Below are 14,009 nucleotides of genomic sequence, written 5' to 3'. Positions count from 1 at the left end.
AGCCTGTGTTGTCTCTGGAAGAAAATCATGGTCTTAGTCCACTGAAAAATAAATACTACACCTCATTCTACAATAGAATTATGGCTTAATGCTCTAGTGTCCTACAATTCTGAGCATATAGGTTGCCAGGGACAAGCAATGTCTATCTGCTGTCAGCATCATTTCCTGATTCAAGTCAGTAAAATGAAATCTCTTCATACTCAGAAGAAGTGAAGAAAACAGGTCTGATTGGGTATTTCCAGTGATTCTTAGATACAGTTTGCTTTCTGGATATTAAATAAGGAAGTGGACTTAATCTTGCCTGTACTGCCAAACACTTTTGCTCTAAAATTGTGTATCCTATGATAGGCGTCTTGTGTGTCCTAATCCTCAAATCCTGATCCTCGGATATGTTACCTTATACAGCAAAGGGACTTTGCAGATATGATTACAGGTATTAAAATAGATTCTCCTGGATTATCCAGATGAGTCTTAAGTAGTCACCATAGTGCTTATAGAAGGAAGGAGAAAAGACAAAAGCAGAAAAGTAAAATGTAAAGGCAGAAATAAGAAGGCAGAATGATGATAGGGAGAAGATCACAACCCATAGAATGATGCTTCCAAATGCTGAAAAGAAAGATTTTTTTCCCCCTATGGGGTGGGGATGGAGATGGGTGGGTGACACAGGGCATGTGGCTAAGTGGAGATGTGAAAGGTGAGTAGGGGTTAATCAGACAATTTGATGAGAAGCATGGAGAATGACCCAGATAGAATTGTTAGTAGAGACCGAAGCATCACCTTGAGAACCACAGAATTCACAAAGGGGTACGGTGCCATGACTTGCTTCTGGTTTGCAAGCTAAGGGATGCTGGGTGACAAATGGATTAGGATGTGCTGATACATCTGGAAACCTTTTGCTCGATCCTAAGTGATACACAATGGATTCTGGTCTAGAGTATCTCCACAGGGAATCAAGTGATATAGGGGGAGCACTCAAAATATGAGGAAGTGGAGACTGGTCAGATTGGGACAAGGAAAAACCAAGAGTTAAGGATCATTTCTTGCCCAGCTGATTTGGTGGATAGGAGAGCCATTGCTGAGAGGGACACCCGAGGGGAAGGGACAGCAGGATGAAGGAAATGATGGCTCCATTTTGAAGAGATGCTAGACAAGTCAGTAAAGAACTGAGAACTTAACTTTCTGGGCAAGACTGCAGAGAGAACGTACCCTGCCAGTGCCTTGACTTTAATCCAGTCAAACTGATTCTAGAGCTGGAAGAGAATTAACCTGGGTTGTCTGAAGTCACCGAATTTGTGGTGAGGTGTTACAGAAGCAACAGGAAACTCGTACAGATTCGAATGTCCTTTTCCCGGATCCCCAGCTTTGGGCTTCCCTAGCATTGATGCAGAATGCATGATGATGCAGCTTTTCTTCCATACTGGGCCTGTTCGTCTTGAATCAGAGCTCCATCTTGCTCTCATCTCTGTCCCTCAGGCCTGTCCTTGGATTTTTTTTTCATTATCCACTTTTCCAGCAAATAATGCAAAGGAGAATCTTTTTCTCAGAAGTGGTGCTCACTATTTCAGCTTTGCATTTTCTGATGGAGGGATGTCCCTTGCTGAGTCACTATAGAAGATCCTGCCTTTCATCCACGAGTGTCTTCATTCCCTTGGCCTCCAAGCTGGGCCGTTTCAGGGATACAATAGACAATATCCCTATAACTCCTTGACGGTCCAGATCGCAGGCTCATTTCATGCCTTGATATCTTCTCAAGTATTTGTCATTGGATAACAGGAGATCTTCACCCCTAATGGCTCCCACCTGTATTCAGGCACTACCACTTACATAAGGGGATATTAAAATTGATTCTGACTCAGTTTTGTCTTTGTGTGAGAACAACCAGATCAATGAGCCATACTTGCACCTTCCAAAGGGAAGTGTTTGCTTACCTAAGCAATGTTCGAAGTTGCAGCTTCCAAAATTGATTGGTAACTTCTGCATGGTTCTCTCACCTCAGTATGAAATTAAAGAGGCGAGGGAAGACATTGAAGTGAACGTCTGGGAGAAAGTTGATTCTTTGGGGGTTTCTTCTCCCTCAATTCTGTGCCTGAGTGGGTGAGACAATGTGGTTTCTTTTCTTTCATTTTAAGAGGCTTACTGTTTTGAATAATCAATGTGTCCCATTTGAGATATGGGGAATCTAAGAGCTGGTGAAGAAAACAAAGTGCCTGAAAAGGCAGAGTGACATGTCTCTCAGAAGCATGGCAGAGATGCTCAAGGCTCTTGTAGATCTAAGCTCTGTGACAATCAGAGGTCCATGCTTTGTTGGGACTTCTTCCTAAGAGCCTGTTCCAAGGAGAAATATAACTCCAACCAAAGAAGGGGACTCTGAGATGCATAGCTCTGAAGGAGCAATTTTCATATGATTGACAGAAGACGAGGGGTGGCCAGAAGGGGAGTGGTGGTAGAGGACCAAGCCTTATAGCAGGACCCTTTGACTGTCTCCAAGAAGCTACAGTAGGTCAACTGATTCTCCAGAGAAATCATCAACACAGCCAACCATGGGAGTCTCCTTGCCCATGATCCAATTACTTATGAGAGTCCTCACAGTTAAGTCAGAGCCCCCACATAGCTCAGAGCTGCTTTGAATCTTAAAAGAGACTTTGAGTTTCTCAACAATGCTAAGCATGTGAAGAATATTGTAACTCACAGGGATGGAAATGACATGTTTTTGTCTTACTGGATGGCCAGGAACACAATAGCATGTGATGGGTATCAAATGTCGCCCCAGAAGGCTCAGGTATGTGTAGCTTGATGTCCAGAAGGAGGTACTATTTGGGGAGGTTTTAGAAACTTCAGAAGGTTGGAACTAGTGGAAGGAGGTATCCTGTGGCTGGCTCTTTCCTGTCCCTCTATCTAATTCCTGTCTGCTATGAAGCGATCGGTTCTTCTACTCCTTTCATTCCCATTACCACATATAATGCCCAGGTGCATAGGTGTATGAAACCACAGTCTGAACCTTCTGAAACCAAGACCGGGACCAAACCTTTCCTCCTTTAAGTCGTTTATGTCACACATTTCATTGCAATAATGCACAAGTCACTTACTCAGGGACAAGAGTTAATTTTCATATAAATGCACTATGAGAATGAGGTAAATTGGGAAGGCTGATAACAAAGATAGAAAATAAACTAGTGATAATAACAGGAAAGTCTTTGTCAAGAAGATATTAGGGTAAAAGAAGCAAGGGAATTGGAGTAGGAAGCGATGTGGCAATTCCAGATGTGTGTAGAAAAACAAGCAGGCAAGCAGCCAGCATGGAGAGGCATAGATATTGCATGAAATTCTTATGTCCAAGAGCCTGAGTGCATAAAATATTGCTCCCTCAGCGAAACACTTAATATGAATCAGGCTAAAAAGAGAGAGTTGCTTGTATCCTCTTAAGTCCATAGGAATCCATGGCATACATTATGGTATTTTCCTTTAATGCCTGCCCAGGGAGTCAATTTAACAGTATTTCACACTCATTAAGACAGTAAATATATTTCCTAAAACTACCATCTTCATGTGACAAGTGTACATCAATAGGATTTTTTTTTAATTTTCACTTAGATCCATAGTAGAAAATACATGGATAAGCTAACAAGAAGAAAATAAAATTTACAATCTATTACCCATAGATAACTCACTAACATACCATGCTTCCAGTTACTTTTTCTGCTTTATTCTCTTTATGAACATTTAACTCTCTATACATTATATTTTAAATTATTTTCCAACCTACGTGTTTAAAAGTCTTTAAAATTAGTTTTGAGAAAGGAGGAAAAATACAACCTTGGTCAGCAAAGAAACACTTTTATTAATTTGTATATGAGTCTGTAGCCTGGAAAATGATATCCAATTGTTAAAAAACTTTTGCCCTTGGTTTAAGCTACATCTGTTTATTCTAAGTCTACCTTTGGGAAACTCATATCTCAGAGGTCATTATCTCTTCTTCTGGTACTTCATGGTTCCTTCCAAATTATTTTCATCTTTTTCCTCCTGAAATTTTGGGTGTATTTTCAGTCAGGCTATCTCTTCCATGAACCTTGGGTTCAGAAAACCTTCCTATTATTTAGTGTCCTAAATTTGGATAGGTGGTAAAAGGACCAGAGGTGAATGTGACATTGCCCAAAGGGTAAGAATGTGAAGCTCAACAAAAACATATCCTCTGGTCCATTGTAATTACAGGAAATAATTTTAATGAAGTGAAATCTTTATCTTGCTGATAATGGTCAACTATTACTGAAAACTTTTAGTAGGCTGTACAATGATAGCTCTGGGTTTTTTTCCCCCCTTTCACATCTTAGTAAAAACTCATGTTATAGTTCCACAGAAATATGGAGAATTAAACTTCATCCTGACACATGGCTACTTTTGCTTTCATTTTCAGTAATTCCAATCAAGATATTAGTGAAGAATGGCCAAAAATTGAAAGGCCAAGGTTAGTGGAAGAAGGAAACATTCCTGGAGATATGAAAATATGCAAGGGAAACACAACTCAGCAGAAATGTGATATTGTAAGTCACCTAGGAGACTGCGGGAATATTTTCAAGACTGTGAACTTGGGACGTCTCAATGGCTCCCAGGCCTTAGATGGGATGGTTCTACTGTGGTGCTTACTCTTCACTCTTTGGTCCCAACACTACATGAGGGGCGGAGAGTGAGGGGAGGAAAGGTGTTTTCATCTTCTTCCCCTAGTAGGGTTTAGTTTCCCCTCATCTCTCCAGCTACTTCTCACTAGGTCATAAATAAACATTCCTGTTCCCTCTTCCCCAAACACAAAGAGAGAGACAGACAGACAGACAGACAGACAGACAGACAGACAGACAGACAGACAGACACGGGGGGCGGGGGGAGGCTACCAAAGCCTCCAGCAATACCATAACCTTGAAGGGCATAGTAAACACAAGCATCAAGGAAGGCCTCGTTAACCTAGGAATCCAAAAGACAATTAAAAGTTAAGATTAAATACTTTAAGAATATTTATTCCACAGGGAATATTCTAGCAGGACTGGAGTTGCAGAGAAATAGCTGAGAAGATGGGGAAGATTACAAAAAAGAATGCACCAAGAGAAGTAATTGCCCTCTAGGGATTGCTTAACTCTGAAAAGTCACCAGCTCAGACTGACAGAGACTTCAGTGCTTCAATGATTTCCTCGCAAATGGCTTGTCCCCTTCTAAAATGAGACTTTGAAGGGAGCAATGAGCCTCAATGAGTCACCACACAAGTGAAGAGAAAAGCAGAGAGACTGCAAATATCTAGAACAGCCAGGACTATCCTTGGATTCTCCAGTGTGTCTTTCTCACCAGTTAGAGGTACTAACTTAAAATGCCTCTCATGACATTTCTGATGCCACTGATTATGTCCAGGGCACTCCAGGGACTCGTTCATCCAATGACAGTGTAATGATATGTCAGAATGTGCAGGTAGAGATTTAGGCAGATAAAGAAAGTAGGTGGATAGGGAGTCAGCTGTTCTCTTGTTTTGGGAACATAATGCATTATGATGGAAAGAAAAAGGGATGTTACTGATCTGAGATCCAAAGACAGATGCACATCTCCTCTTCTCTCCAAAGATGTGATGGTGAGTGGACATTTTCAGCCATGAAGCCAATTCCTTTGAAACCAATATAGTTTTAATCTCTGATCTGGTGGGAAATGTAGTGTGTGTGGCCATTTCCTTCTAGGAGTTATGAAGGTTGGACTTGGAGGATTTCTCATTTATCAGACAGTAACATGTTTTCAGCCTTGACCCAAGTGGTTTTCCCATTTCTACTGCAATGGCTCACTTTAATAATTCCTTAGACTCTGTTTTTTTTTTAATATCCAGTCTATTGATACCTCTCAAAAAGTGGTGTGTGTGTGTGTATGTGTGTGTGTGTGTGTGTGTGTGTGAGAGAGAGAGAGAGAGAGAGAGAGAGATTCAGTTTTTATATTTTGAAATTCAAGTACTCTTAGTATTTTATTGCCTATAATCACTAGCTATGCATATTTAGAGAAATCTTAAAAAAAGAATTTGTCTGCCCTCATATTATTTTAAGCTACAATTTATACTTATTCATTAATAGCATGTCTTGAGAGCAGGAAGAAATTCAAAGTTCATCAACTCTCACTTGCTCATTCTGTGGATGAAGAAACCATGCCTTCAAATTTTACCCAGTTTACAAAACAATACGAAAGCAGATTTGTTTTTTTTATTCAACTCCAAGGTTATCTTATTTCACTATAACTTCAACCACATTTCCAAGACAAAACCATTGTTCCTTACTTTGATTTCTCATTTTTACATAACTGCCCATTGACAAGCCTAGCCTCGGTGTCTCTAATTTTCACAGTGACACTTGAACTTCCTTTGAAACCTCACTAATGGGGAGAGGGTGGCCCAACTTTCTACCCTCCATTGCCAGACTGAGCCCCTAGAAAGGAAAACTTGACATATTAGCCTTTGTTCTGTCCACTACTATTCCTATTAATCACTCATTGAATTTAAGCACATTTGTTTCTTTTAAAAATAAGAAGATAGGGGGGCCGGGAGTTTGGCCTAGTGGTAGAGTGCTTGCCTAGCATGCATGAAGACCCGGGTTCGATTCCTTGGTACCACATACATAGAAAAAAGCTGGAAGTGGTGCAGTGGCTCAAGTGGTAGAGCTCTAGTCTTGAGAAAGTCCAAGGACAATGCTTAGGCCCTGAGTTCAAGCCCCACACTGGCAATAAATAAATAAATTAATTAATTAATTAAAAAGATAGTTTAGGCAATAGAATTTATTGAGAGATTTATGGCCCGCATTCTGCTTACTTTGTGAACTCCAAAGCATCTGTTCATATTGTTTCCTGTTCTCATATCACAAAAGAAGACTGAGCTCTGTGCTATGGAATTGCTGAGTATAGAAACGATACCCATTTGTGCTTTATCTAATATTTTCTTTCTCAAGCCCCAATACTGGGGCTTGCACGTAGGGCCTGGGCACTGTACCTGAGCTTCCTATACTCAAGGCTAGTGCTCTACTACTTGAGTCATAACTCTACTTCTGGCTACTTTTTACTGCGAATAAGAGTCTCATAGACTTTCCTGCTCAGGCTACCTTCTAATTAATATCCTCAGATCTCAGCCTCCTGAGTACCTCAGATTACAGGCATGACCCACCTGACAGTCTGCCTAATATTTTCAAAAGCTCATTTATATTCATACATTAACTGATATAAATCAAAATATTGTGATAAAGGCATTACGTTAATTCCCAAAATTCAGATGAAGAAACTGGGGTACAGGAAGTTTCCAAGAGTTAGGTTAACCAAGTAGCAAGCTGGAATTCATATATCTTGACACCACATTCAGAGTTTTGCTTCTCAGTACAGAACATTTCCATAAAAAAGCAAACCACTTTCCTCAGCATTCTACCTATGATTATTCAAATATCGCAGCTTTAGACCACAAGTCTCCCCAACAGCTTCCATGTCTCACTCGTGGCTCAGGGAGAGCTGAGAGTGACAGGAAAGACTTGACCCTTGCTCCAGCTTGCTCCCCTGAGACCTGGAAAAGTCCTCTGATCCTGTTTCTTGGACCCTTTGTTTATAAAATGAAAGGGAGGACATGCGGGTTCTCTGTGGTTCTTTTGGTTTCTAGCAGTTTGACTATTTTCTGAAGGGATTCTCCATGCTCACACCAACTCCAATTGGGGAAAATTCTGTGAATCGTCTAAGGTGGCCACAGATCCAAATGGAGCTAATTCCTGTTCTGACACAGGAGGCAGGCTTTGCAAGCATTCACAGACTTACTGGGAAATACGCAGCAAAGTGTATGTCTGATCTCTGAACTTGCACTATCTCCATGACTGAGGAGTCAAAGCCAGATTCTCCCCTTAGAGGTTTCTACAGCGACCGAGGCAGGGGTGAAGGGAGGAAAGCGAAGCCTGCTCTATCCAGTAATTTTCTCCATTGTTCTACTCACTGAGACTGGAGCCACTGCTTCCAGTCCAGAGAAATCTAAATAGGATTATGCTTTCCCATTCTCTGTAATAGATGGTGTGGCTTTGCTCAGTCTATCATAATGCTGTGCATTGCATTAAACAGATTTACACAAACATGCTCTCCTTGGCTTCCCACAGAATTGACCAGGGTCCTTTATCTTAATTACTCATTTGAGTCTGTGCCATTGCATGATGTAAATTTTTGACATTTCAAGGCAGTAATTTCTTTAAAAAAAAAAAAACTATTTACTGGAAAGTGTAGTGCCTACTATACTCAATATAGTTCACAATGATTCCATCGATTTACCAAGTAAATACTTTGAGGACAAGAATTATACATAGAAATTATACTGCTACTAAGACAAAGTGATGGCATTAATTCTGTTTTGTTGACACCAGAAGCATCTGTAAACGGAGGCAACATAGTCCCCTTTAGCTGAGAAAAGAAAATGCCCATGAGCCAAAAGGATTAAGATTTCTATCAGTTTGTGTTCAGTAGTAACACAAGTGTCTTTATTAACCAAACATTGTTACTACACTAGTGTTTATTCATTTCTGTAAGCATCTAATCACTTGCAATTCACCATATAAATTGCATGCCATTGAGAAGTAAATATCTAAAGGGGAAATTGAATTACAAAACTTTGAACTGTTGAAATAGGAAAGGGAAGAGGGGAAAACAAGGTGACTGGGAGGTGTGGGGGGAGGGAAATGGGGACAAAAACATGAGAAAGGGTGTCAATGTGTGAGAAGTAATGCACCTACTATCTGGCGAATGTAACTGCAACCCCTCTATACATTACCCTGACAATAAAAAAATTAAATTAAAAAAAACTGAATTAATCAAGGACTGTTTTTGTTCTTCATAACTCTAGGGGGCAATAAAATTTAGTCTATATCCCCAGTTAAATTGTAAGAATGAAACCAACAGTAGTCAGTTTCTATGTTTTTGGCTTAGGGATGGCTACAAAACCTAACACCACCCATGGCACAGAGCAGCAGCCTGACAGACATTCATCTAAATGACATTAGCTTTCTCTGCATGCATGGGTGGAATGAAAACGATGTGATATGACTTATTTCTAGGTGGTTCCCTGAACGGTGCTTTATAAGAAGCAAGAAGAACAGATTCCAGGCTCAGGAGATGACATCAAGGAATTCCAGCGAGCATCTACTATTCCTGAGTGTTTGATTTTAATACTTAACCATTCTACTGCACACTGGAGAACTTTAACTCCTACTCTTCACATATTTTCTTACCTGGCTCATTTTTTGGTAGCTTTCTTCTTCAGTCTGTCTTGTTCTTTAACTTGCATTTCTTTTCCTTGCCATCTAACATATTTCCTTCTAATTCCCCACCCATTGTTTTTCCACTTCCTTCTACACCAAGAGGTCCCTCCTGTGTCATCATAGATGCGCAGAACCCTAGAATAAAGGAATGGCCAGTGCAAGGATCTCATGGTTTCGTGTCAGACCCAAATGTCCATTTTCTCCAATGTCCTCATTATGTTCTCCATAACCACTTAGGTTAAAAGGCCAAGTCCAAGCTCCTACATCGATCCTAGACCGAATTCAAAAGTCAGCAAGAGAATCCTTTACTTGACTCCCCTAGCCTCTACCTCCCTCTCACCCGGGCGCCGGATCTTCTGCTCCATGAGGAAGGACAACATGACTTTGGAGAGTGAGTTTGTCCTAATGGGTCTCTCCAGTGACAGGCAGACCCAGGCTGGACTCTTTGTCCTGTTTGGCACCACCTACCTGCTGACTCTCCTGGGCAATGGGCTCATCGCCCTCCTGATCAGCTTGGATCACCAACTCCACCTGCCCATGTACTTCTTCCTCTGCCATCTTTCAGTGGTGGACATCTGCTACACATCCAGTGGGGTCCCCCAGATGCTGGCACACTTCCTCCTGGAGAAGAAGACAATCTCCTTCACTCGATGTGGCACTCAACTTTTCTTCTCTCTGGCTCTTGGAGGGACAGAGTTCTTGTTGCTGGCCGCGATGGCCTATGATCGCTATGTGGCAGTGTGTGACCCCCTGCGTTACATGGCAGTGATGAACCCCAGGCTCTGCACGACACTGGCAAGTGTCTCTTGGAGTGTGGGTATGGCTAACTCTGCAGTGGAGACAGCAGTCACGATGCGGCTACCCACCTGTGGGCACAATGTGTTAAACCACGTGGCCTGTGAGACACTGGCACTCGTCCGGCTGGCCTGCGTGGACATCACTCTCAACCAGGTGGTCATAGTGGCTTCGAGTGTCGTGGTTCTCTTGGTGCCCTGCTGCCTGGTCTCTCTGTCCTATGCTTACATCGTGGTTGCCATCCTGAAAATCCGATCCACTCAGGGACGCCGCAAAGCCTTTGGGACCTGCGTGTCACACCTCACTGTGGTCTCCATGTCTTATGGGATGGCCCTTTTCATCTACCTGCAGCCCCGATCCCAAGCGTCCGCTGAGCAGGACAAGGTGGTGGTACTCTTCTATGCTGTGGTAACTCCCATGTTGAATCCACTCATCTATAGTCTTCGCAACAAGGATGTGAAGGCTGCTTTCAACCGGCTTCTGATGAGGAGCTCCGAAGTAAAACATTAGCGTTGGAGTGGAGAGGCCCTCATAGCATGAGGTAGACAGGCAGACAGAGGCAGAGGGAGCCAGAAAGAGAGACAGACAGAGAGAAAGAGTCGGTGTATAATGGAGCACGGGGCAAGATCACTGTCTGCCCTGTGTTCTTTTGAAGAAATAGAGAACTGAGATTGTATCTCCAGTTTCTATTATCAAATCCCTGCTTTATTTTAAACAGAATGGTAACATCTTAAAATTAAATATACCCGACAGAAAGTTAAATAAATTGTATTCATTGTTTTAAATGGGAAAAAAGTTTTCCTTGATAAAACCAGTATGTGTGTATCTAACATGTTTCTGCAGTTACTGAGGAAAGAAAAATAAATAAACTGTAAGCTACAAAACTGACCTTGCCCACAGGGCCAAACAGGCCTCAAGCCCAATGTAAAAAGGTCATATGAATCACACACGGTCCAATTGAATTCACCAGGGTGAGGAACTCACACAGAGATCTGGACCAGAGTCGAAATCTGAGTCCCCACATGCCTGGTGACTAAGCCTTGACTGTGGGTAAGTCACGTGGGCTTCTTCCCCTTTTTAAAATGCATGGGAGGCAAATGGTGAGTCATAAAGTCATACTCAGAACTTCAACTGAATATCTTTCTATTCATTCAAGCAAATATAAGGTTAGATCAAAGATCTAAGCAGATCCTCCAGTGGCAGTTAAGGAAATAGTTAGAATCCATGCTGGATATGAAACAATTCAGGTCACCCCACAAAGGTAAGTCAAGACATTCACCAAGGAAAAAATCCTGGTTCCACTACTGTAACACATAACGTTTGAATTCTAAACATCCTAGACCCTAGAGTAAGGCAGTGATGATTTTATCCTAACAAATACTTCAAAGAAAACTAACTGCAAGAACAGATTTAAACACCTCTTACCTTCATATTGTATCTCTTTTGCTTGTCTTGCCCACAAAAGCAAACAAATATAAAAAAGCAAATTGAGAACAACCAATCTTGCATTACAATGCCTAAATAACTAGGGAGCTTATTTGAGATTCTTCTCTTTACTGATATAGAGTGTCATAGCTATAAACTTCTCCCTTAGCAATGGCTTTTCTGGGTCCCAGAGGTTGTTTCTGAATAGATTCTCTTCTTTTTCATTAGCTTCTAGGAGCTTTTGCATGTCCTTCCTCTTTTTTCATCAATGGCCTACTGGTTATTCAGCGATGTACATCACAATTGTCATGTGCCTGGATTTTGTTACTGACTTCAGTCTTATTTCATTGTGGTTGGATAGACTACAAGTGGTTAAGTTTCTTACATTTGTGAAGGCCTGCTTATTTCTCTTGTCCTCTTGTATAGTTTCAAGGCTGATGAGAAGAATGTGTATTGTGCCAGGCACAGTGGCTCATGCCTGTAAGCTTAGCTACTCAGGAGGCTGAGATCTGAGGATCGCAGTTGAAAGCCAGCCCAGGCACAAAAGTCCAGGAGACTCTTATCTCCAATTAACACCAGAAAACCGGAAGTGGTACAATGGCTCGAAGTAGTAGAGCAGTAGCCTTGAGCTCAGAGACAGTGCCCAGACCCAGAGTTCAAGCTCCATGACTAACCATCTCCCCTCCAAAAAAAGAATTGTATTGTGCAGCTGCTAGACTTGAAACCATAAACATTCAGTATTAATACAGAAAAATATGTCAAATTTACTATCATTTTGTTGATTCTTTTATTTTTGTGTCTTTTCTAATCTCACTAATTCACTAGTCTAGTGGAATTTATTCTTTCCTGCTTTTACCTGTTTACATTTATCTTCTTTTCTGTGTAGGATTCCATTGGATATCTTCAGTGATCATGAATTCTTTTAGGTATTATTTACTGTCAAAGGTATCCCTCAGTTATTAGAAGAATGTTATCCTAGGTTAGTTCTTTCAGGAATTGGAATATATCATGCAGATTCTTGCTTGCATTTAGAACATCTATTGAAAATTCTGCTGTAAATTTGCCTTTTCATGTGTTTTGCTACTTCTCTCTTGCTACAGTCCTCTTTCTTTGCATTTAATGCTTTACTATGCTTCGTGTAGGGAGGCTCATTTTCTATTCTGGCCTGTTTAATGTTCCAAAAGCTTCTGATGACTAAATGGCTTTCTCTTATTCCAGACTGGGGAAGTGTTTTGCTTTTATTTCATGTGGTATATTTTCTATACTTTTAGCTAGTGTCTCTTCTTTTATGCACTTGTTTCATTGGTTTGGTCTTTTTTAAAATGTTCTGTGTATTTTTCCATATGTTCTTGTCAAATGGATCTAACTCCTTTTCTTTAACTTTTAACCTTGATATTCATTTTAATTGTTCCATTCTATTATAAAGGCTCTCCCTTGAGTTTCTTTTCTCTGTAATAATGTGGCTTGAATTCAGAACTTCATTCTTGCTTGGCTGTCTTGCTCAAGTGTTACTCTAGCATTTAAAACATACCTCCAAACGTGAATTTTGCTAGTTATTTTGGAGCCATGGGCTTCTAGCTCTAAAACATAACCCATTATGTTTCAGCCACCTGAGTAGCTAGAATTACAGGTGTGAGTCAGCAGTTCTCAACTGTCAATTGGCTTTTTAATTGGGTTATTGAAATTTTTTTTTGCTAGTCCTGGGCTTGAGCTCAGGGCCTGAGCACTGTCCTTGGACTTTCTCAAGGCTAGAGCTCTATCACTTGAGCTTACCACTTCTGGCTTTTTTATGTATGTAGTACTGAGGAATCAAACCCTGGCCTTCGTGCATGCTAGGCAAGCACTCTACCACTAGGCCAAACTCCCGGCCCGGGTTATTGAATTTTACAATCCAGAATTTCAGTTTAATCCAGGAGAGGGGATTTCTATGTCTTTACTTAATTTCTGTTTCGCATTCTACATTCTTATTTCATTCAACAGTTTATCTGTAACATCTTCGAATTTGTTAAAGTGGTGCATATATGTGTGTGTGTATATATATATACATATATATCCTCTCTTTAATTGCATTGGTTCCATCTTATTCTTTTGAAGTTATTTATTTTGTCAGTCCTGGGGCTTAAAGTCAGGGCCTGAGCACTGTCTTTAGGCTTTCTCAAGGATAGAGTATCTTTCTTCACTAAAGCTAGTCTCCAATACTGGAGCAATCACTGTTTCACAAATCCCCTCATGGGGTTAATTCCTGCAGGAGATACAGGCTTATCTTGTAAGTAGAGTTGTTAGTCTACCACCAAGGCCATATGCTCTTCCTTAGGGAAGTGTACCTTGCTCCCCACTCATCTGTTTTTGTCCTGTTGGCACTTCCCTTAGAATGAAATCTCATCACAGGAGACTGGAGAGAAAGCCTGGGGAACAGTTAAGAAAATAAACAAAAATATTTTTCTGAAGAATCGATTTTCTTCTTTCGAGAGTTAGAACTCCTTGGCTTCTCTAATCACCTAGATTAGGTGA

At 41.0% G+C, this 14,009-nt stretch overlaps 1 protein-coding gene across 1 annotated transcript; it reads left to right on the top strand.

The window, feature by feature from the left end:
* Nucleotides 1-9,641: 9,641 nt before the first annotated feature.
* On the top strand, nt 9,642-10,583 carry LOC150063719 (olfactory receptor 2F1-like). The gene has a single exon (XM_090332432.1). The coding sequence runs from the start codon at nt 9,642-9,644 to the stop codon at nt 10,581-10,583; it is 942 nt and encodes a 313-aa protein (XP_090188558.1).
* Nucleotides 10,584-14,009: the final 3,426 nt, after the last annotated feature.

The sequence above is a fragment of the Megascapheus bottae genome, chromosome 5 (assembly GCF_031878675.1).
Source record: "Megascapheus bottae isolate mThoBot1 chromosome 5, mThoBot2.hap1, whole genome shotgun sequence".
In the NCBI taxonomy this organism is placed as follows: domain Eukaryota; kingdom Metazoa; phylum Chordata; class Mammalia; order Rodentia; family Geomyidae; genus Megascapheus; species Megascapheus bottae.
Note: the sequence above shows the minus strand (reverse complement) of the source record. Positions and strands in the feature narration are given on the sequence as shown.